Source organism: Apostichopus japonicus, chromosome 3 (assembly GCF_037975245.1).
Source record: "Apostichopus japonicus isolate 1M-3 chromosome 3, ASM3797524v1, whole genome shotgun sequence".
Taxonomy (NCBI): domain Eukaryota; kingdom Metazoa; phylum Echinodermata; class Holothuroidea; order Aspidochirotida; family Stichopodidae; genus Apostichopus; species Apostichopus japonicus.
In genome coordinates, this window is record NC_092563.1 from 3,896,005 (window position 1) to 3,921,615 (window position 25,611).

Sequence of the window (25,611 nt, forward strand, 5' to 3'; positions counted from 1 at the left end):
GGGTAGTTGATTTAAAGCCTAAGGACGTCATTTTCGACGATGAACTGGGAAGGCCAGAAAATGGAACTCTGCCTACTTCAGTCATATGCATTATACTGAGTTATCGTTAGGATTAACGTTAATTGCCGTTTTCATGGCATGGAACGTTGTGTAAGGCCTGTACCTGCGCCAGCCTTAAATCCGGAAATTCGTGACTATACCAGTAACTTCTAAGTTATTGTAAGAACTAAAGTGCAGTTTGATATAGGCCTATATAACTAAGTGTTGCAAATACTAACCTCCCCCCAACATTCACCTTGTTAATGATTTCAGTTAGAGGGAAACTGATCTAGGTCTAGAATATTATCCTTTGCCTTAGGTGAGCTGTTAATGTGGTGTAAAAATTCAACTTCAAATCTGATAAGAATTTCTTTGTAACTGTTTTTTGTTTGGGGGAGCTCATTTATAAAAATGAAGATGGAAGCATCAGAACATTAGCGCATGACTCATGATTACTGTAGAATTGTGCAGATCGTACAATTTGTGAGGATGATACAGAATTATTTTGTATATTTAACTTCTTCCTTTATTTATTGCAGATAAAATGGTTTACTGGCCAACATAAATAACCTTGGGAATCTTTTGCAGTGTGCATGGCTTGAAGTCTTTCTCAATAACCCGATCAATATACTAAACTAGAAATCATGAAATCTTTAACATGGACAGCAATGGTGATGTGTGCTCTGGTGGTTCTTCTCCCTGGGGTAGCCTCTGTGACTGAGGATTCTGCTGATCTCGTCATTGAGATGTATCTTAACGAGACAGAGATACCGGAAACTCTTGAGCACTGCGGAGATCACGAGAGAATGACAGAGTTTAAAGTAGCTCGTCTACAGTGGCACGAGGTCGACATTCCACTTATAATAGCGTTGTGGATTATATTTGCCACCATTGTCAGGCTAGGTAGGCAACCTTTTTTACATCCATCTTAATGGTTATCAGCTCATGTATTGCCTTTAAATTTTAATTAAGAAAGTTTAATTGTCTACGTAAACCAGGCCTCCTCTATTTCTGAGATATGATTTGGAGAGTCAGAACCTACAGGAATTTTTTTTTAAATGCTTTTGGCTATTTTTTAACATGATAACTTGGGGCCAATACTGATGATCTATCAAGCTGCTATTTTTCAACTTTTTCTTGGTAAAATAATATTAGTTACTAACATACCTTAACAATGCATAGCTCAGTGAGTCAGTCAAGATTCATTTAGAAAATGAAGAAAACATATTCTGATGTTTTCATTGCTCATCATATATGACAAATACTACTGTAAAAATGCTTCTTGGTGGAAAATGATGTTAGTATAAAATGTAATAATTAGTGCCGGAAAATGTTGTGTCATGCACACAAGCTTGTTTGTAAATATAAAGTGGCTTGTCTGTTAGATTTTGTAATGTGTCACTAAAACAGAGCTAGCATTGTTTGATGCAGGTGGCAAATGCCTCCAGTGAAAATTCTGACCTTCCCCCTTACCGGCTTTAAACCTCTGGACATACGGTCAGCGTCCATAGCCTAGTTGGTTAGGATGTCCGCATATAAAGCAGGATGTCCAGGATCAAGTCCAGGTGGAGGCTGGAGGTTTTTTCACTGTTCTGGATTTTCCAACTCACAATTTTAATATATAAATGTAATGTCCAGGGTATACATGTTTGCACAGACTCATGCATGTTCAGGTCATAGCAATTTATTAATTAAGCTGTATGATACGTTGAAACATAATCAGACTTGGTTATTATGCAACTCACATCTGCATAAACCCATGCCTTGTGTCAAGCAACACAAATGTATGAGCTGGTACACAAAAACGTTACTTGATCCTCTAGCTGCCATAATGATCGTCAAATGATGCTCCACTGAATAAGTACAGTACATGAACATTGAGTAGTAGTAGTAGTAGTACGTGAAAGCATATGCTCGGCCATGCAATATGCATAATTATTTGAAAATTAATTAGAGAGTTAACAGAGGCATTATTAAGTTTACCATGACTAATCCATTTCCATTTCCTCATTCACTCACTTGAGGAGAAACAGCAGCAGCTCACTGTGATTGAACTGATTAAACACACACGAAACTAAATAGATTATTCGGATTGTCGGATAAAAATATATATCCTGCAGTTTGATTGTGTTGATACTGGAACTTTATATTGAAGCTAATCTGCACTGGGATATGAAGTAAGGCTCATATCCAATCTTAGACATTCTGTATTACATCTTAGAATTGGAAGCTCCCCTTTCTCCTTCCCCCCCCCCCCTCTGCCAGATTGAATTTGAAGTATCATATCCGGGAAAGCTAGTGTGCCTTCCCACCATTGTTCAAAGATCTAACATGATACTGTATATATCTGGTGTCTGCATTAAACCTAAAAGCAATCAAATATCACACATCTTAAATAAACAGGCCTCAAAATTCAGGGTAAATGCCAGTGGAATTTGCTCAATTTTGCTGTTTGCCTCTTGAAAAGAAAACCACAAGTTTGCATTTCTGTCTGGCTTTTAATATTGAAAACATAAAGCTTTATAAATGTATGATAAATCGGGTATTAGCAATCGTCAGTGAAAATATCGCATGATTTCCATGTAACTAACGTAAGCACGGTATCACTGCGTATTGTCAGCAAATATTATTGGACTGCTCTCACTTATGAGTGATGTAGTTAAAACAAAGCCAGTGCACGAGAACTTGTTTCTATAGCAAGTAAACATTTTTAAACACTTTTAATTGTGGAATTCTAGCCATGATAGATTGAGCATTTCTCGACTTTTCTCGAGCAATTCTCATTCTTTCTCATTCCTTCTTAGTTTGGAATTTATTTCATATCTGGAATATGTTCAAATTGAATTAACCTCCATGGTGATGCTAAGCATTTACTTAACATCTGTCACATGGAGACACACCCAATTGTTAGTCAAACCTGATGTGTTGGGATATTCCCCTACCTGTATGTGTATAGAATTGTGAAAGTCAGCAAAAGACATTAGTCTGACACACATGTTATCTAAGGGCAAGGCATTTGCAATGAGTTGGCAAAATGTATCCATTTTGCTTTTTTCAGGTGTCAAATAATTTGCAGGATATCATAGACTTGCAGTTGTTGTTTTTGTTATCCCAATGACACGTTTAACTTTGTTGTAACAGTTACAATGTAGAATGCAGGTATACTAGTGATGTTTGTTTACTACCCACTTATATGCACTATAGTACTGCTCAAAGCAAAACCAGAAAGAATAAAGAAAAAAGATCTGGCAAGTTGTTAGAAATTTGGAAACTCTGCAATACACTGTTTAGAACAATACATGTCACCATATTTCCATCAGAACACTGATCCGTTATAAATATTCCATAAAGGCTTTTATAAATTGCCTTCAGTTATATATTGAAATTTCAAGGTTTTTGGAATGATGGGAATAAAAATGCAAGCAAGGATTAACAAACAATAGAAATGTAGAGAATGCCAGATAATGCACACCCAGCATAAATATGTACAGTATGTACAGATTGTTGTCGTATGTGGCCTTCAAAGCAATTAACACACCTGGTGGGTTAGCATCACTAGTAAACAGAAGTAAGGAAGTATTAGACCTACTGTACCCTTTAACCTGCTTCACTGTACTGCATAGTAATAAGAGTATACATGTACTTTATATACATTTTACTTCTCATATCGAGAGAAATCATGTGTCATCCAGGTAATGTACAAGTGTACATGCATTCACCAGTTGTGGCCTTCAGGTGGTGTCACATCTCACTAAAATATTTTGTTTAAAAAAATATTCGTTTTTTTTGTTAATATTGAATTTGACACAATTTGGTGGTAGGATATGAGAGACTGTGAAAGGTAAAGTACCTGTTAATACAAATTTTGTTATTTTAGGACCACAAAAAGAACACTGTCAATGATGAAATATCAGTCATAAGTTTATCAGGCTTAAAAATATAATATATATATAATTGAAATCGTAATGAGTTGTAAAATCCAGAACAGTGAAAAACTTCCAGCCTCCACCGGGATTCGAACCCGGGTCTCCTGCTTTATATGCGGACACCCTCACCACTAGGCTATGGACGTTGATTGTATATATGTAAGTTTGACAAGCCCCCTAAAATCTTTAGATCTGTTTTTGGTTAAAATGAGCAATCATTTATTCACAGAAAAAAAAATTTGCAGTGTTTCTGTTACAGTGTGTGATTTGAGTTTATGCACAATAGTTACAAGATATCCAGCCTACTCACTTTTAAGCAAAGAAAATTATCACATTATATGTAAGTTTGACAAGCCCCCTAAAATCTTTAGATTTGTTTTTGGTTAAAATGAGCAATCATTTATTCACAGAAAAAAAAAAATTGCAGTGTTTCTGTTACAGTGTGTGATTTGAGTTTATGCACAATAATTACAAGATTATCCAGCCTACTCACTTTTACGCAAAGAAAATTATCACATTTTCAGCAACTTTTGCTTCGCGTCCTAGCTTACCTGTCTCATCACAATCTTCGCACCCTCTCGCTACCGTATGTAGAGTGATACTAGCAACCTTTTCTCTTTTTCTATGAAGGATTGCTCAGTAATAGGGCATACTGTGCAGTTTGCACCCTTGCACCACAATATATAAATATTCATAGTGCTCAGGATTTTTCATCAGAACTGAATAAATGGTTTTGCTACGTTCTAATTTTTGAAACCTTACATCTTCTAAAACGGCTTTTTCTATTTCTCTTCGGTTATTCTTGAAAAGAGACGATTAGGAAACGGATTTCTTTCACATTTTGAGTGCAATGCAATGTACAATTCTAGATAAAAGGTCTGTTGAAATTGGAACTGTATAATGTGGGTTCATTCACCTTTATAAACTGGCTGTTTAAAAATGATACCATGATCCTTAATGTACTACTACCATAAAACATTGATGCCACAATCTCAAAGTCCATTCACTTGTTAACATATTCAATGTGCAGTGTAAATGAAAGTACCTACAGGGTAAGAGATAGGCTATTTACCAACATGTTAATTGGAACAAATTATCTTTGTCTCATCTTTGTGAGTTACTGTAACGTGTGCCATATCCAGAGGGGGATCGAGGGGGGGGGGGATTTGGGCCTGTGTGTACTCCATCCTTTTCAATTCAGTTGAAAATGTTTTTGGTTTTCTTAAAAAATTTTGATTCACTTATTCACAGAGGAAAATAACATTACTATTTAACATAGTTAACTCTGACATAATGCTAAATACATAGAACATTGAGAGCTTAACAAGGATCCCAAATGTATCAGGTTTCAATGATAAATCAACAACTAGAATGATTGTAATGGAAATCACACATCACCTACTGTACAGTGATGTTCTCCAGGGAAGAATGGAGGGTTAAAGCCAGTCGTAATAGGTTACATTCTTGTCAACCATCTTGAGTAATAGGGACAGGATTGTACATACAGTAGATGGGGCTTTCAACAAAGAGTGAAGTATATTTTCTTTTCCATATTTAATAGTGTCTCAATATCTATCACTGGAATGTCCCTTTAACTGAAATGTTGTTGTTGAAAATGTGTTCCTCTACTAAATGGTTGCGCAAACAATAAATGCAAAATGAAATACCACAATATTTCTTTATTTTTCTAAACATTTTGTTTTTGTTTTTTTGCAGCATTTAGTTTTTCATCTTTAGAAAAGTACATTCCAGAGAGCTGTATCCTTATCTGTACTGGGTTTGTAATAGGTGGGATTGTCTTAATCCTTAGCGCTGTAACAAGCAGTAAATCGGGCCACCCCAACGATACGGTGCACAGCACTCGTTATGCCGGCGTTCTGCAACTCGAATCGGAGCTTTTCTTTCTCTTTCTGCTGCCACCTATCATGCTGGAGGCAGGTTACTTCATGCCTGTCCGAGCTTTCACCAATAACCTCGCTACGATCCTCTTATTCGCTGTTATTGGAACTCTCTTTAACGCTGTAACCGTTGGACTTTCACTATTTGCCGTTTCTGAGTTTGGATGGTTAGGTGAGTCTTCTTTAAGCATCACAGTTTGGATAAAACACTGTCAGAAAATTGAGCATTATAAATGGTAGAATCCACAATAGAAAGATGAAAGAGCTTCCTTTCTTTATAAGAAAGTTCAAGACACACCCACCCCCTCACCTTCCTCCCAAATGGGGGAGGAGAGGACTCAATCTTTTCTGACAAAAAAAAGCGGAAAAAAGGCATTTGTGGCATTGTTTTTGGAACAGGTACTTTTGATCCCAAATCGAATCTCTTCTTGGTAAATCATCACACTCCTTTAATCATTGGTATACAATGTGGTTCCTGTTATGGATAATAATTAAAGAAATCGTGTCTTGAATATCGTTTTAACCCACCCATGTTTTGGAGAGTTTTGCTTGATAACCCAAAAAATCTGGATATTCATACTATTATTTCAGTTTTTTTAAATTCAGAAAAAAAAAACCTTTTTTTTTCTACCTTTGACATTTAAATAAAATTATTTGAAATTTGATCAAAGGTTTGAAATAATGCTTGCATAGTTCACAAGTTTCCATTGTGACGTAAACTAAGTAGGTCTTCAATGCATTTTACAGTATACCATTTAAGGCAATGCTTCTGTTTGATTTGTTGATAGTTCCTTTTCAGCAAAATGGTAGAGAAAAAAAAAATAAGAAAAAAGCAGACATTAGATACCACTGTTTTCCTGTTAGAGTTCAAAACTGTAACAATGAAGTGCGATGTACAACAGTAAAAGCTGGGCTATGTTTAAACTTTAAATGTCAACTCTGTGGTTAGTACATGATACCAGTGTTGGATTGATATCCTTTCTAACAGTCTGTATGTTTTACTTCCTGGTTGTCCTTATATTGAACTCCTAGGTCAGGGTTCTCAATAAGATGTCTATTTTCAACCCCAAAAGAGAAAAATAAGTAGGATGTAAAGGTCAAACAAAATCTCACTAGGCCTAAAAGTTAGGCCTAGAATAATTTACATGAACAATGTGCAGGGTAGGCCGGTAGGGTGTTCAATCCCAACGTCTTACTGTTAGTTTCTCCACTTACCAGACTAAAATATATATTTGGTTTTTGGAGTTTGGCCATTGTATCTATGTAACAAAATGGCTGCCTTTCTTCATTAGGGATGGAAAGTCAGTATCATTTTATATCACTTCTAAACTTTTGTTTAATCAAAGTTTTTCACAAACTTAATTCTGACCTATTGAGACTTAACAACAAAAAGTTACATTCAAATTTATGAAGGTTTAAGGCATACTCTTCAGCCAGATTGGACATTCAGCAACAAACTTTTCCTATGTCTTTGTGTTTAATGTCCAAACATACCAAATTTTTTATCACAGAATATATCCGACTCGTAATTTCTACACGTAGACAATATAGTGTAGTTGGTACAGGAATGTCAAAGACAAAAGGTCATTGAAAATATCTGAATAAGTAAAAAATTGAAGGACCTTCATATTTTGTATTGAGATTGACTAGCTTGTATAAAACTCTCATTTTTCTAACATGGAGGCAAAGGGTTAATTTAAGTAAACGAAAGATGAAAAGTTGAAAAACCTAAAAATCATGATAGCTCAAGAATTGCAGGAAGCTTTGTCATATTCGCCATGATTTGGCCTTCTTTAACTTTGCATATAGAGAATGTAGCCCCTATTACATAATAACCATTAGGGCCCAAGCAACTGTATCCAGGTGTGTTACAATGATGTGTGTTTTCACAATTCCCTTTCTGAAATTGACTACTTGAATGCTAGTTTTAATTGTCTTAATGTGCAGGCAAATAATCATGGGGAGGATTGTTACTATGGTTACCAGTTAGATTTTATTTTTCTCTTTTTTCCTTCATTATCCAGGTTCTGATGGGAACGAAACCATCCGTGTCTCATTTTTAGAATGTTTTACATTCAGTAGTCTTATATCAGCTGTGGACCCTGTCGCCGTCCTCGCGGTGTTTGAAGAAATCCACGTGAACCAAGTACTCTACATTCTAGTCTTTGGGGAATCACTTCTTAATGATGCTGTCACTGTGGTAAGTGAATTACGTGTAAAATAATTTCTACTTAGCGTAGCCTGATAATGCATATTCATAACTATAGAGTTACTTTTCAGTGCTTTTTTACCATTTAGTAGATAAATAATGAATTCCTGCGTACGCCTCACTTTTCACTTACCTGCATCATCACAACGTATGCACTCCAATCTACTAAACTCACAGCAGCTGTTTGTTTCTGGTCAAAAAGATTACAAATGGTTTAATGAAGCTCTAGCTTCATGTACTCTTTCCAGCTAGTGAATGTTCATTAGCTCATTCATTTAATTAGTTATTACAAGGGATGCATTGTAACATCACAGGATATCCAAAAAAAGAGATCCCCTTTGGAGTGAGATTTTTACCAACAGGTTTTGTTTCAACACTAAGCCTTCAGTAATGTACCCAAAGCAGCTAAAACTGTTTTTAATGATATAAATTAATGATTTTACATACAAAATTAATATTAATATTAATAATAATAATAATAATAAGAAGAAGAAGAATTGCAAAGATTTGGACTTTACAAGATGTGTTTGTAGTCTTCGTTGTTTGAGATATATTTATATGTTCTTTACGGAAGGATATCATAGAACACTGTTTCTGTTTGCTTAGTAAATGGATTCAATGGAAGGAAACAGTTGGCTTAAAGTTTCCCATACCGTTTGAACAAGTTGGTTTCTTATGCCATCAATTATTCATCAGAAGGAGTGAAAGATACCCTGAGGCTCTATCTTGGGTGAATTTTCAAAACAGTGAAAAAACTTCCAGCCTCCACCGGGATTCGAACTTGGGCCTCCCGCTTTATATATTTGTCTTACAATGTGACTGTTACAGTCAAAAAATTTCTTTTTATATTTGGTAGAACTCTAAAAACAAATCTGCTATCAGCCTAGGTTGTATTCCTATACTACTTTTAAAGTTTTGGGAAATGTTTCTTTACACATCTAAATCTCATCAATGTAAGTGGCTGGACTACTTACAGTAGTCTAACAGGTCAGTTTCTCAGATACCAGTCAAAACTCAATTGAAAACATAAGCCTTTATGGCCACAAATAGCATGTTTGTAATGCATTAAAAATTTGTCTTGGGCAATCAGTGTTTTAATCTGCTATCCAAAGGTGGGCCCTTGTTGATATCATGTCAAAGGAATCTTGCTTTGAATAAGTAATTACTAATTAGAATTTGAAAAACAATAGATTAGTATTAAATTTAGGCATGCACTACGGACTTTGAAGAGCTTTCTTGAGAAAAATCTGTAGCATTCCTTCAGTATTTTGTAGAATTCATAGACTGAATGTTACAATTTGATATACAACAGTTACAATACAATACAATGCCCCATACTATACAATGCCCCATACTATACAATGCCATACTATACAATGCCATACTATACAATGCCATACTATGCAATACAATACAATGCAATGCAATACAATGCCATACTATACAATGCCATACTATACAATGCCATACTATGCCATACAATACAATGCATTGCAATACAATGCAATACTATATACTATACTTGAATTACTATACTATACTATATTATACAACACCTAATTGTATTCTGGTCATTTGATTGGTCAATTGCTCGTTGATTGCATGCAAAATCCGCTCTATTCCACTCTATGAAATAGAACCATGGGTTATACTTTTTTGGTAGCACTTTTTTCAATGGTAAGAGATAGGGATGCACCGGATATCCGGTCCGGCCGGACTATCCGGCCGGATAGTGAGCAATTATCCGGTTCCGGCCGGATATTTTTCAAAATCCGGCCGGATATTTTTCAAAATCTGGCCTGAATTATTCCTTAAAAAGGTGTTGGTATTAACTTAAATCAATGTAAACTATTTCCAAATATTAATAAAAACATTCAAAGTAAGGAAAAATTAGGTTTAACATGTTTAATTTAATTTTCTCAATGGTCTGACGAACTTATTTTATTAAAGAATGTAGATTACACCACTTCAAGTCATATTTAATCTCATAAATGGGGTCTTAATTTCACCTTCTTTATAATATGCGTGTACCTCACCTAAGATTTGCTACTTGTTTAATACTTCTACTTCTTATTAATGATTTTCTTTTGTATAATGAAAAAATCCGGTTCCGGCCGGATTTTATCCGGCCGGATTTCATGTACTATCCGGCAAAATCCGGTTCCGGCCGGATCCAAAAATTTGGATCCGGTGCATCCCTAGTAAGAGAGCAGAGAAACCTGTCTGTTCAAAACAATCTGTTGCATGAGTGCATTTTACCCATCTTAATATAATATGTTGTATAAAACAAATAATGAATGGTTTCCATTCGTGCAAAAGTGAAAATATTTCATTCGTTGAAAGATGTAATTTGTTCCATCTTCCAACTCATGAAATATTTGCACTATTGCACTCATAACCTTTCATTATTTGTATACTATACTATACTATACTATACTATACTATACTATACTATACTATACTATACTATACTATACTATACTATACTATACTATACTATACTATACTGCACTGTACTGTACTGTGTACTGTACTGTACAATACAATACATTACAATACAATAACATACAATGTCCAATGAAAATTAGTAACATTGGCATATAGTAACATAGTGACATTGATAGTGGAGATGTGAGCTTAAGAAGATGATATCGAAAATGACTGAAAACGTCTATTGTTGTCTGTAAACTTAATTTTATTGCACTACACAAAATGTGCTGAACTTGTGTACTCACTGTACTATTGATTTTTCATTAACGTTATATGTCTGATATACTTCTTTTGTTCTGATGGGATTTACCTAGTTAGTTGACCCTTTCCCTCCCATATGAAATTACAACATATCTTATTTTTTAATTAAAAATTTTGTCTAGAAATTCTCCATATTATTAAGGCTATTATCTTTACCCTGTGTTTGTACTCAATACATGGCATATACTAGCTGTCTATGCATTAAGCAGTTAATCTAAGTATATTATTGCATGAGTAACTCCTAAATTGCTCTCAAGTGTAGATTAAATAAATAGTAACACTCTAATAAAGAGGTCAACTGGAACCACTTATAGCTCTGTAATAGTTTGACTTCAAACTGTATTTACTGTGAGTCTGTGCAATCATTGTGCTATGTATATATATTCTTCTTTGAGTGGTTGATTTTGTTCTGCATAAATTATGCAGACAGTTGGAATTGTTTGCCTCAAGTCTCATTGTAAAACTTATCCATTTAAATGTATTTAACGTAACCACATATTCTGTAACGTTGAATAACCATTATATATCCTTCTCTATGTTTGTGAACTAAATTATCCTAAATCTCCATTACCTAATTTTCTTGATATATCTAATTTCTGCTTCATTTATGTGAAAACCTTTGTGTTGCATTATCAAACAAAAAAAGTTGCATCTATGCTAATATGTCCCTTATCAATAGGTACTGGATGTCAGTCACAAAAAAAAAATGATGAATAAATTTTATCAGATTATCATAGTACTGAACAAACAAGGCTTTACGAATTGGCACATCAGAGTTCCAAACAGCAAGTCGAATGGCATTTATCCCAGCTTTCGTAAGAAGCTCTTAATTGACATTTATTAATCTTGATTCTTTCTCAGCATATTAGTCTAGTCTAGCTTCGGTATGAATCATAGCTGCACTTCCTATCTTTGAACTGTTAATTAAATATACCTCTTGATATACAGTGTAACCTGTGATTATATGCAGATATTTAATTTAGTTATTAAAGATATGCTGTTATGTTATGTCAACACGGTGTTAGTGTTGACCAGTGTTACTTCCATTTTTTTGTAGGATGAATCAGACTCTTCACTTTCCAGTTTATTTTAATATTTTGAATTTAAAATACAATTATTACAACGTTGAAGTAATTAAGCTAAAGGCACACAAGGAAAGGAAAGGAAAGGAAAAAAAAATAAAAGAATCAAGTATATACAGTACATTTCTTAAGAAAAGTGTTCAAGTTAGCCCCACTCCTGTCATGTATGTGTCATTCCTAGATTTTAGATCGCTTCTGATGTAATCGAGTTTAATACAGAGTTAGTGGACATCTTTAATCTTTAACCCTAGAGTAGGCAACACATTATGTCAAAAAACTCACAGGTCTGGGAGCTTGGTGTTAGGTGACACCTAAAGTAACTTCTCTTATTTTTATTATTAGTTAAAAGCATTAAATGTAAACATGTCAATGTTGCATTTGATTGGAGAGTTTATGGATAACGTCTGTCTTTTTAGATTTCCTTTCATGAAGGTTATATGCCGCCATGTGTAATCATGGAACATCCTGTGCGGTACATGGTTTTGACTGTAGAGCTACAATATCAACTGTTAGTATTGTACCCTACAGTAGATATATACTGTAGTCAAGTCATCTCATAATGTTATATCAGCATAATCACTACTGATGTTAACCAGTACCTCCTCATTTCTGCAGCATGACCTCAAATAAATATATGGCTCATTCCTCTTGAAAGAGCGTTCAAACTATAAACTATTAATACACTTACATTGTGTCATCCCTAGGTTTAACATTACTTCCATTGTAATTGCATTAAAATTATTAGTTACTCTTTGATCTAGAGTAGACAGTACATTAATGTCAACAATGCATGAATGCATATATACGCACGCACTGCACACACACACACACACGCATACAGACATGCTCTATGTACGTTTATCTAGAGAGAATGGGGAGAGAAGGAAAGAGAAGGGGAGGTGAATTAGTAAGGTAGTAGAGAAGGAGAGAGATAAGGGGAGGGGAGTTAGAAAAGCAGACTAGGAGGGTGGGTGTTGGGAAAGAGAAGGGGAGAGGAAGGAAAGAGAAGAGGGTGGAAAAGAAAGTGAAGCGGTTAGGTGGTAAGAGATAAAAGAGCAGATGGAGAGAAGAGATGGGAAGGCAAAGGGAAAGAAAGGAAAGGGAAGGAGAAGGAAGGGAGGAAAGAGAAGGGAATGGAAGGTATTAAGGAAGTAATGACGGGGTGGTCGGAGGGTGAAAAGAAAGGGGCGTGGGGAAACATACAGATTGTAAACTTTGGCAAAGCAGTTTATAATACTCACAGATAATTAAAAAAATTAAAAATGTAATGCTACATTTACTGCAAACTTTAAATCTAATAGGCTGCCCTAAAGGTAGACTTTAGTTTTTTGTGCTTGAAACTTCATAATTAGCCATTTTTCTTGTCTTTCCTCTGTTATTCATCAGGTCTTGTATCGAATGTTTGAAACGTTTAACGAAATTGGTGAAGACAACCTGCAAACTAAAGACATCATTTTTGGCATTCTCTCATTCTTTGTCGTGAGTTTGGGTGGAGTTTTCGTCGGGGCCCTCTTCGGGTTTTTGACTGCCGTCATCACACGATTCGCACACCATGTCAGAGTTATAGAACCGGTGTTTGTCTTCGTAATGAGCTACTTGGCTTATTTGACTGCAGAGCTGCTTTCATTATCCAGCATCATGTCGTAAGTTTTCTCTCCGTATAGTTATTTTAATGATTTTAATGAACTTTTTATTATGATTTATCAAGAAAGATAATGAAGGTGGAATGCTGCTTCTGTTGCTTTCACCAAGTTTCACTTGTCTGTTATTGCCTCCATATACATAAATATATATATTTATATATATATATATATATATATATATATTTGTATATATATTTATACTTATTATGTGCATGGTGGTTTAAACCCAGAAGTATGTACAGTATAGAACCAAATTTAATCTGGAGTAGCATTTAGGCGCAAATGGCTCTCCATGTAAAAGATATTGGTACAAAAATCCCCAGTATTAATCATTTTCCCCTGTTTAGGGATCCACACCTGTCTGGATGTTCTTCCAACAGTCACCACTGCAAACCTTCTAGAAGAAAATTTTACTTTGTATCCCATTTTATACTATTCCAATCGATAGAATCGTGACGTGCGCTATGGTTATGAAACCGTACGTGGAGAGGAACATTTCGCAGAAGTCTCACACAACTATTAAATATTCCATGAAGATGTTAAGTAGTCTCAGTGAGACCATCATCTTCATATTTCTCGGCGTCTCCACGTTAACGGAGACGGATAATCACCAATGGAACACGTCCTTCGTGTTCTTCACGTTGATATTCACTTTCGTTTATAGATTTCTCGGTGAGTAATGACATCAATATTTCATCTCAAGTTTTATCGTACTCAAAGAAAATGATATGGTTTTGATTTAAAAGCATGCCAGTATCATGCTAAGAATGAATATGCGAGTAATTCAGTATTAAATAAGTAATTAATTAAGAACATATATTCTCTCAATGCCAAGGACAATAAAAAAAATGGGTTTGGGAAGGGGAAGGGGATTGGAAGGGGACAAGGGGGGAGGGGAATGGCCCCCATAACTTGCCAGACAATCCTCTTCAATTCCTGACAGAATTTGCCAGAAGCCTTTTTGAGCACTTAGTAAACGTGTATATTAATTCAGACTCTCTTTTTTTCATTTTGTCTTAACCTCAATTCTAGGTGTTATATGGCAGTGTTTCCTCGCTAATCGTTACCGTCTTCTCAAGATAAAGAGCAAAGAGAAGTTTATCATGGCCTACGGCGGTATCCGAGGTGCAATAGCTTTCTCCCTCGTGGCTCTCTTGTGTGAGACCATCGTGCTATCAAAAAAGATATTTTTCACAACGACCATAGTCATCGTGATGTTTACTATGTTTGTTCAAGTGAGTATGACTCAGAATATAAGTATAGTTACAGTTCCTAGGAAGCTATTGTAAAGTGCCATAAATATCTCATAAATATTTATGTTTATTTCTCCATGAAGTGACTGTTGGGTACTGTTGGGTTTTATCTAGATGGCATCTATCTATTATTAAACTTTGGTCAGAAAAGAAATATTTGGTCTGTCTCGTTTTCAGATGATATAAGTATATAGTCACAGGCAGACTTGTGGTATGAGTACAAGTAGAGTCCCTCTGGGTATGAGTACAGTAGCATGAGTACGAGTACAAGTAGAATCCTTCTGGATATGAGTATGAGTACAGCAGCATGAGAATGAGTACAACAGTGTGAGTATGAGTCGAATCCCTCTGTGTATGAGTACAACAGCATGAGTATGAGTACAAGTAGAATCCTTCTGGATATGAGTATGAGTACAGCAGCATGAGAATGAGTACAACAGTGTGAGTATGAGTAGAATCCCTCTGTGTATGAGTACAACAGCATGAGTATGAGTACAAGTAGAATCCCTCTGGGTATGAGAGTGAGTACAAAGCTTTAAACTCCAGTATCAATAATAAATCATTCACTAGTATCGAAACTAGAGTTTCAAAATGCCCCAAGTAAAAGTACGAGTACATATCCAGGAGGGTGAGTATGTGTTCAGGTAACTATGCTAGAATATATATTAGTATGGAGTATTAGTATGAAGTATTAGTATGGAGAATATATATTAGTATGGAGTATTAGTAGGAGTAGTATTAGTATGGAGAATATATATTAGTATGGAGTATTAGTAGGAGTATTAGTAGGAGTATTAGTATGGAGAATATATATTAGTATGGAGTATTAGTAGTATTAGTATGGAGAATATATATTAGTATGGAGTATTAGTAGGAGTATTAGTATGGAGAATATATATTAGTATGGAATATTAGTATGGAGTATTAGTATGGAGTATCAGTATGGAGTATTAGTATGGAGTATTAGTATGGAGTATTAGTATGGAGAATATATATTAGTATGGAGTATTAGTATGGAGTATTAGTATGGAGAATATATATTAGTATGGAGAATATATATTAGTATGGAGAATATATTAGTATGGAGTATTAGTATGGAGTATTAGTAGGAGTATTAGTATGGAGAATATATATTAGTATGGAGTATTAGTAGGAGTATTAGTATGGAGTATTAGTATGGAGAATATATATTAGTATGGAGCATTAGTAGGAGTATTAGTATGGAGTATTAGTATGGAGAATATATATTAGTATGGAGTATGGATTTCTGTTCAAGTCTGGTCATGGTTGGGGAGGTTGCTATGACTGTATCAATATTACTAATTGTGTGTTGCAGGGAATGACCCTAGTCACCATACTACCATATTTAGTTCTTCGACATGAACAACTACCCCAAACAACTCTGAGACAATTCTTGCTTTGTTTTGGAGAGTAGTTTAAAAATTGTGTTTAGCAGCTGTCATTGTGTAAATCTGTGATGTCATACAGTCACTAGGATCTGAGAACCTTTCAGTTTTCTCTATGTTTTTCTTTTCATATTTTCCAGGTATAATGTTAAGCAGGGTTGACCTTGAAACTAATACCATCATTGGGGTCGTGTTAAGAGCTTCAATATTTTATCGTCGGCATTTGCAAAATAACAATTAAAAGTTTAGTAAAGAAACTCATGACTAGACATTTTTAGCCAGTTGGGACAATTTTCCCAACTGGGTGAGATTGCATGGAATTCCTTACAATTGTTCACCTTGTGATTTATTCACCTAGTAATTAATATAATGAATATAAATTGTGTCTCCCAGGGAATGGCAAATAAAACCTTAGCAATCAAACATGTGACCAGACATTAACCGGCTACAGAAGGTGAACGCAAAAACAAGTGGATCCTTTATAATTTATTCACTTTGTAGTTTATTGAGTTTGTAATGAATAATGAATATTCATTAATTGCCTCTTCCAGGGAATGACAATTAAACCTTTGGTGAACAAACTTCATGTCAAGAAGGAAGAGAAACACAAACCATCTATGAATGAGGAAATATTTGCCAGGGTGAGTAAATGGCCACCGTTCACATTATATTAGTCTGTGATAACAAGTAGTTCAATATCAAAAGCTTTGCGACATCTATCTGTAAAAAATATATGAATTTGGTAATCTTTCATATTATTTGATTTAATCTTTGTCAAGCCTTTTAGAAAAAAAAGAAAAAAATGATAATTAAGTTGGATTAAAATATTTTTCAGGTTTATACAAGCCTTGTTGAGCTATGAGAAGTTATAGTTTTTTGCAAGATAATTGAATGAAAACACAACTTAGAAGAAGAAATATAAATATGATTTGAAAGCAATGTGTTTATGGTTAATTGTTCCTCTGTCCAGGTTTGAATTGTTCCAGCTTTGATGTAAAGAGATTTTTATGCTAAAATTAAATGGCTTCTAAATGTTACTGTAGCTTGTCAGCTTTCAAAATGTATCAATTTAAATCAATTTTCATGCCCTGGTGTAAAAGCATGTTTAGACTTTTCTATTGATGCTGTCTTATCCATTAAACATGTGTTTAAGAAGTTTTAGTACATTTGTGCTATATGCATGATTACTGTGGAAATGATATATTTACTCAGAAATTCACTCAGTTTCAGGAATCATCATTGGTTAAGGTTCTATTTATGGTACTCGCAATTCACAACAAGTTTCGCCAAATCATTTTGTTTAAGATCTTGTGAACAAATAAAAATAATTATAAAATGCTTAAATTCTAGCAGTGTCAGAATTGTGAGTGAAATCCAAGTACTGTACGTCATAGAGTATGTATGTCATAGCACATATCCATCTTCCAAAAATAGATCTTTCAAAAATAGTAACCGTGTAGTTAATGAAATTAATGAATAATCGGTGAGACCAACAGAAACAAAGTTACAACAATGAATAAATACATATATATTTACATATATCTATATATATATATATATATATATATATATATATATATACATATAGATATATGTATATATATATTTAAAGGCCAAATTCTGTTGTCAGCTCATCAATATTAGATCAATAAATTTTATACATTTTATCATTTTGCAGCTTGGCTTGTTTTTAAAAAAACAAAACATGTGAGCTAGCAATGATTAAACCTAAGTTCACCTGAAAAGAGCAAGTGACATTGAGTCACGATTGCTATTTATAGAGCAGCTAGGACCGATAGATTTATTTAGAGGAGTGTTTTCCAAAAATGTGTGCGCCGGTAGAAACCTTTTTATGCTGTACGCTGTTGTATAATACACTGTGCAGTTAGTTGAATCGCCAATTTTTCTTTATCTTTATCCTTCCATTATTGCAACATCACAACATTCTTTCTCACTAATGCATGATGTTATTATTTTTGGCATACCCCCCTTTTTCATTAGGCATTAGTTTTTCCCACTTCATCACAGGGGTGTTATAAATCACATGACTGTTTCTTTTTCCCTGTATTCATGTATCTGATTCTTCATCTTTTGTTTTTAAACTACACAATAGTTTCCATGGCATTGTGTCATCATTCACTCATACGAGTAAACAACCCCTCCCTGGTTTCCTAACCGCCTCCCGCGTGGTTCCACTTGTGAACCACTTCGCAGAGTAACTTAAATCCTTTTCTCATGATGAATCATGAATAATTTTGAAAAGTCAATATTGACATGTGTCTCTCCCATTGGAGCAGTTTGGTTGTCGATTGATTAGGTAAACAGCTCGATAGGATGGAGCTGACGGATAAACACTCACTAAATATGTGTATTTGTAGTGGTTGATACTGATGGATGCAAAAGTTGTGATATCAGAACATGATTTATAATCATATGTTGGCGTATCTAGATCTTTGATAACCATTCTTGGTCTTCGGAAAGTACCCGTATTGATTGTGCAATCGACTAAACAAGCTGTTACATACATGTCTATTGCATTGTACAGGATGACTTGTATCCGTACTGCTACTTCTGCTACTGGTTTAACTATAGTTTACAAACCATTAAAAGCAACTGCTGTTGATGCACTTTCCATTTCTATATCACTTTTAAGTTTTGATAAAAGAAAAAAACGCATCATTCACAGCAGTTCCGTTAAATCATTTAGCACCTGGCTGTTTCCATCAGCTCCTAACAGACAAAAAAAAAAAAATCAATTCAAAGTTAAAATTCTAACATCTCATATTACCTGCATACAATGCATTTTAAGGATGAATTGATGATATTTGTTAATCCAGAAAAAAAAAATTGGAATTCAAAAATGTTTTGTCTTTCTTAATTAGCTATTCCTGATATTCACCTTAACACAGACAAGAAAAGTATCAATAGCCCAAAAAATTCAATATTTTACATCTCATAGTAATACATAGATAATTTTAGGTAGAATTGTAGCCTTGAGATGTCATAGTCTAGAAAAAATTGATTCTAAATGGCATAACACAGACAACAAAATTATGAAACATATTACATCTCATATTGCATTACATGCACAATGCATTAAGTAGGGAGATTTTAGCCTTGATATGTCACAATCAAGAAAAAAAGTGGAGTTTTGGAAATGTGGGGGGGGGGGGTGGGGGACAGACAGTTTTTACCGAGTTTAAAAGTTTGAAGTTCAGTCCTTAGTAGCCCTTGCATTCTGCTAGTTACAACATTTGGAAGTCCTTCTCCTTCACTAGGTAGTGGACAATATTTTAGTAACTTTAAATCATAAACTGAGGCCAAGGTCATTTAAGTTCATAAGCAGTAGGCCTAAAGCAAAAATCTTTGAAAATATTTCTCCTCCATGAAATGAGTTAGATGGAAGCCTCATGGACAAGCTTCCATAATTTGCAAGAGCACAGTGTTGTGAAGAACAAGTGCATCTCAAAGTGTGTTAATATCCCGTTTAATACTGTTACACATATTTAACAAGGAATGGTTTCCTTCAATGGTTTGTTACACATGTGCAATGGTGTACAAATCACTTTGCCAAAGTTGATGGAGTAACAGGATTGCTGTAGACACCAGTCTCAAAATCCATTCTATTATTAAAAGTTAAAGCTAGTTGTTCAGTAAGTTTCATTTTAAATTGGTACAGTTCACTTCTAGGAAAAAGTGAATAACTGGGTTTATTTCACAAAATGCCAACTTGAGGAAACCTTATAACTTATCCATTGTTAGCCTACTCCTGAAGGCATTGTGTGCATATCGTGTTGTCTGCATTTTGCATTGTTAGTCCATGCCCATGTTTATGGATCAGTGCACAGTACTAGCAGTAAGTGCTGACTAGACGATCACGGCCCAACAGTTTTCAAAAGTCGATATCCTCCAAACGATGTCACTTATTTTTAGATCCATTTCTAACTAATGGCAGTTTTGAATGGCAATTTAAAGATTGCCATGGTTCTTACATCGTACAGTATACAGTAGATACATTTGTTCAATATGATATCCAAGAAATGTTATGAAATAAAGGTGGAATGTTGAAATTATAATAAAAAAAAAGTGAAGTCTCAAATTTCAGTTTAACTCAGCCAGTTGAGCTATTGTCATGAAAGTATGTATGCATGTCTGTGTCTATCTGTATGTCTGTCAACAATGGTTGAAAGGCTATTGCTTGCAGGTTCTTTGCTGAGTTTTAACCAAATCTTGTGAAGTTGTAACTTATATTGGGGAAGAGGGGGGGGGGGGATGGTGTGTGGTGTGGTGTGGTGTGGTGTGGGGACAATTTCATCAACAGAAAGTAGGTCAAAGGTCATATGGGGTCATGAGAATTCAAACTGAAATTGCAAACACAAAAACGCCTGCTTGCCACAGGGCTATAAATGTTTCATTTTGATCAAACTTGGTAGTAGTGGTCAGCAGATGATGGATCCAAAATGTGTACTTTATTCCTCTCAGGGTTTAGGTTTGAAATTTCCCTTTGTTATCATACCTTTGCAATTATGATGATGTGTGTGTGTGTTTGTATGCGTGGATATATGCGTGTGTGTCTTAAATGCATTGTAAATGAAGACAATATTGCAAGATGGAATGAATAGATGGCTGAATAGATGGATCACATTGTTTTATTGAAGGTCAAAATGTTATTTGAGGTCAGTTAGAGGTCAAACTTTAAAAATCTTGTCAAAAGTATCTCAAGAAAGGTAACTTTGGTTGATCTCATGTTTAGTACATGTGGTTTCCCCATATTGAGACAGAGAATAGTCCCATTGTTTTCATGAAAGTCAAAGGTCATTTTTAGGTCAGCAGACAAATTAAAATATGAAAGATGCATTGTATCCCAAGGAGGGAAAAATTTGCAATGGTTAGTAGTATAAGACTGTGAAGATGTCTCACCCATGTGAAAGGTGACCTTCTAGGTCAACAGATACCAAAAGGTGGAAATCTTGTCAACTTGGTATTTTTCTCACGTCATCAAGACCTGATTGCAGTTTTGCGTAGTTTCTGGTTACTCCACAATACAGTACTACAGATACTAACATTTCCCTGCATGATGTTGGTGTTTTCCCTTCCCAGTTTCCTCTTTAATAACAGTGATATATAATGCTCTGTAAACAGTCTGTGAATGAGAAAGGAATTTATGACCACTTTACAATTAATGACCACTACACGCATACATTTATGACCATCTATGACATATGCGACAACAGAAAAATTCTATTTTTCTGTTGGTACCTGTGACATCAGTGTTTGCACTCATCACCACCAGTTACAATAAACTTTGGCCTACAGGATTTTATCTCTTGAACAGGAAACTTGAAAGTATGTTTAGCCTTTTAGTTTCGAAGCTCTGGTTTGATATGTACCACCTTGTGTGTGTACCAGCCTATGATTTACCAGTTAAACCAGGCTTGTAATACTTTGTATTCCTTCTTCAACTGGAATTGATCTATACAAAAGTTGCAGACATATCTTTCAACATAGATTCTAGGGTAAATGAGTAGCAGGAAGTGGGCTGTATGCTACCCTGTACAAAAAGATGGTGAGACTTGATTTATTTTAGTTGCAACAACCGGGGGTGAATGAGTGATAACTGGTTTTTCTTTGTTCATGAAATACAACTGGGATTTGACCTGAGTGTAATTAATTGCAATCTTGTTTCTATTGTTTACCAATGCTATGTTGAAACTGCTAGAATTGAATATTTACATGAATTAAATGTTCCAATTCAACACAGACTGCTTCTGTACACATGATGATATAATTGGTTATTTAATCTGTATCTGTATCATTTTTTTTTCAAATTTCAATTACAAAATTATTTTCTATTAAAATTTCTTTTAGGGCTTGTCAGTAGATGACTTAATTCTAAGAATATTAAATTTTCATGATATTTAATCAACCAATGGTTGGATGCTTTGAGGTGTAGGGGGTGGGGTAGGAGGGGGTTCTGCAGGTTCAGTATGAACCCTATTAAGATTTTGACAGGAATTTGATCAATTATAAACATTAGTCACCAAAAATAATATCGCGTGTTTGTGTGGAGCTTGTTGCCATACATGGTGTATTAATCTGTGCAATTACAAAGTTCATAAAAAAAAACTTTTTTTTTGCCTTTTAGGTCAATGACCACATCTTGGCTGGTATGGAATTAATACTGGGTCACGAAGGAAGGAATTCAGTACGAGAACAGTGAGTGTCGAAAACTTATCTTTCATAGTTATTTTGTGTTCCGTTTATGAAAAACAAACTTCAGTTGACAGTACGTAACATAACAAAACATGCTTTGAAATTCAACTGTGTAAACAAAAATGGTTGTGACCTTTATAGTCATGCTAGATAATGTAGCAGGAGTCAATAGTAATATCATTTATCTATTTTAATTATTGTTTGCTTTTGTCATTCTTGAATCTCAACCATAATTTAAACTGTGATGATTATTGTTATCGAAGTGCAACACATTTTTCACACAGTGTAACACCTCAATGGTACAATGGTCTTAACTTTGTTTTCCACAGAGCATTTGTTTCATTCCTGCATATTAGTCTTTGTCTGGAATAACTTTATAGCTGTTAGTCTTATTTTCCCTTTCCTAATATCCTTATTGTTGTTTTGTTTTTCTTTCTGTAAAGGTGGAGACATTTTGACAACAAATTTTTGAAAAAGTTGCTGATAAGAGACTACAAAGCAGTGAGCGATCCAAAGATTCTAGATGTCTACCAAAAGCTGACGGAGAAGGACGCCACTGATTACATCAAGGAACATGGCACCTTTCATCTCTCTGCTAGCGTCAGCAATTTCTTGCGGACTGAGATCGGTGGCTCTGGGATGTTACACAATAGCAGCTCAGCTTCTCTCTCTGGGTATATAATCACTTCTCTCTCTTTCTCTCATGAACAAACAGTCATATAGAATGGACAGTCATCCAAACCTATACAATTATAAAAACCAACCTCATTGAACTATTTTTTTACCTATATATTTCAGGCATGAGCTTTTTCCGCGAATTCGCGGAATATCCGTGATTTCTTTTCTACCTCAGGGACAAAAACTATTATCCTAACACACTGTAGCATACGCAAACTGGAGCCTATACCGCAATTTTTGCAAAGCTCCATGATTATTTTATTACCACAGGCTCATCCTTGATATTTAATGTGGAAGCAGTAGTCCCATCACTTGCAATATAGAGACAGCTGTCTGTATTGCTAGCAACTGACTTCAGGGAGTGTTTTGGTTTCAGTAATTAGTCTGGGTTAATGGAAGATCTTGTCCTAAAATCTTTTAGCAGTGACACAAACGACCCTGTTTCCATCCCATACAGGTATAGCAAGAACAAGTATAGTTTTAATCCCACTCTTTCTAATTTCACTCCCTTCCTTCCCTCTCCTAACATTCTCCTTCCCCTTCTGTCCTTTTTTTTTCCCATTTACTTCAGATTTCTTTCCTTCCCCTGCCTCCTTCCTTTCCCTGCCTCCTCTCACCCCCTGCCTCCTCATACCTTCTCCTTCCCTGTCCTATTTCATTTCCCTCCATTTTGTTTCACTTCCTTCCCTGCCTCCTTCCTCTACCTTCTGCTTTCTCTTTTTTCCCTTCGTTTAAAGTGTTTTATTGGATTCTGAACTCAGACCTTGAATCCGTGAATGAAGGTGGGTCTGACTTGAATTCAGTCCATCTAAATCTCATGGGCGACCGACAGTGTGAAAAATACAGAAACACTAGTAAAATATCTCGATACATGGTTACCAGTCTAAAATTTCAATTTTTGCAAGATTGATTTTTCTTGTATAGCATCTAGTTATAACACATCTTCTACTTTTATTCTCATGTTGATATTGCAGGCAAGTCCCTATGGGTGAAGGAGTACCATGTTTAGATATGCATGCAACGGATACACAAGCCGTCCCTGGAAGGGTACAGAAAGAATCAGTTAACCATCATACAGAATTCCTCACAAATAATATGTATCGGGCTCGTTCGGTAAGTTTTGACAAAAAGGATTCTTGTCATTCAGAAACATTGTTCTGTCATAGTCATTCATGTATAGCAGGATTACAGAGTGTTGCTTACTAATTCATCCTCCCTATATACAGCTGTACACATGATGAGTGTTAAGTACTGATTCATGCTACCTATATACAGCTGTACACATGATGAGGGTTATGTACCGATTCATGCTACCTACATACAGCTATGCACATGATGAGGGTTATGTAACTATTCATGATACCTACATACAGCTGTACACAGGATGAGGGTTATGTAACTATTCATGATACCTATATACAGCTGTGCACATGATGAGGGTTACGTAACTATTCATGCTACCTACATACAGCTGTATACATGATGAGGGTTACGTACTGATTCATGCTACCCATATACAGCTGTACACATGATGAGGGTTACGTAACTATTCATGCTACCTACATACATCTGTACACATGATGAGGGTTATGTACTGATTCATGCTACCTATATACAGCTGAACACATGATGAGTGTTACGTACGGATTCATGCTACCTACATACAGCTGTACACATGATGAGGGTTATGTACCGATTCATGCTACCTACATACAGCTGTACACATGATGAGGGTTACGTAACTATTCATGCTACCTACATACATCTGTACACATGATGAGGGTTATGTACTGATTCATGCTACCTATATACAGCTGAACACATGATGAGTGTTACGTACGGATTCATGCTACCTACATACAGCTGTACACATGATGAGGGTTATGTACCGATTCATGCTACCTACATACAGCTGTACACATGATGAGGGTTACGTAACTATTCATGCTACCTACATACATCTGTACACATGATGAGGGTTATGTACTGATTCATGCTACCTATATACAGCTGTACACATGATGAGGGTTATGTACCAACTCATCCTACCTGCTGTTTGCTTTCTGATTGCTTTTGTTAAATTTTAACAGCGTATTTCCAGAGAAATTAAAAAAATTGATATGTTATCAATGGTCACTTTGTATGTTAAATTAGAAAAACAACAACAACCCACAAGCACTGAGAATCATGCTGCCGATAATAGAATTAAGATCATGTCGGCTGCTCGTTATAATAAGATGATGATGTATTATGTATGTGTTCTCTCTTTGCAGGATGTATACCCGATCTCAAAAGTCAGCGTCGCCTCTAATCCCGAATCTCTTATGTATCGAAGTATGAAGATCCACATCGACCATAAAATGAAACACAAGAAACGGGGACACGGGTATCACAAGAAATCGAAAACATCGTTACACAGCAAGAAGGGAAGTGATGGTAGGTTTTACAATATGTCAGTTTTGTCAGGCACTTGATTGTGAGAGATTTTACATGTATAATAATAACAATAATAA

At 35.2% G+C, this 25,611-nt stretch overlaps 1 protein-coding gene across 5 annotated transcripts in view; it reads left to right on the forward strand.

Annotated features, from left to right (window-relative positions):
* The window catches only part of LOC139960577 (sodium/hydrogen exchanger 3-like), a 39,958-nt gene that overhangs the window by 311 nt on the left and 14,036 nt on the right, over positions 1 to 25,611 (forward strand). For 4 of the 5 annotated variants that reach the window (XM_071959068.1, XM_071959034.1, XM_071959061.1 and 1 more), the window contains exons 2-12: positions 579 to 942; positions 5,682 to 6,035; positions 7,888 to 8,063; positions 13,292 to 13,548; positions 13,997 to 14,220; positions 14,581 to 14,783; positions 16,759 to 16,848; positions 22,353 to 22,423; positions 22,864 to 23,094; positions 24,073 to 24,211; positions 25,372 to 25,534. In XM_071959068.1, coding sequence (XP_071815169.1) covers positions 684 to 942; positions 5,682 to 6,035; positions 7,888 to 8,063; positions 13,292 to 13,548; positions 13,997 to 14,220; positions 14,581 to 14,783; positions 16,759 to 16,848; positions 22,353 to 22,423; positions 22,864 to 23,094; positions 24,073 to 24,211; positions 25,372 to 25,534 — 2,167 coding nt within the window. In that variant the 5' untranslated portion in view covers positions 579 to 683. Of the gene's footprint in view, positions 1 to 20; positions 220 to 578; positions 943 to 5,681; positions 6,036 to 7,887; positions 8,064 to 13,291; positions 13,549 to 13,996; positions 14,221 to 14,580; positions 14,784 to 16,758; positions 16,849 to 22,352; positions 22,424 to 22,863; positions 23,095 to 24,072; positions 24,212 to 25,371; positions 25,535 to 25,611 lie in introns of those variants that run through there. The other variant, XM_071959044.1, reaches the window with a different exon arrangement.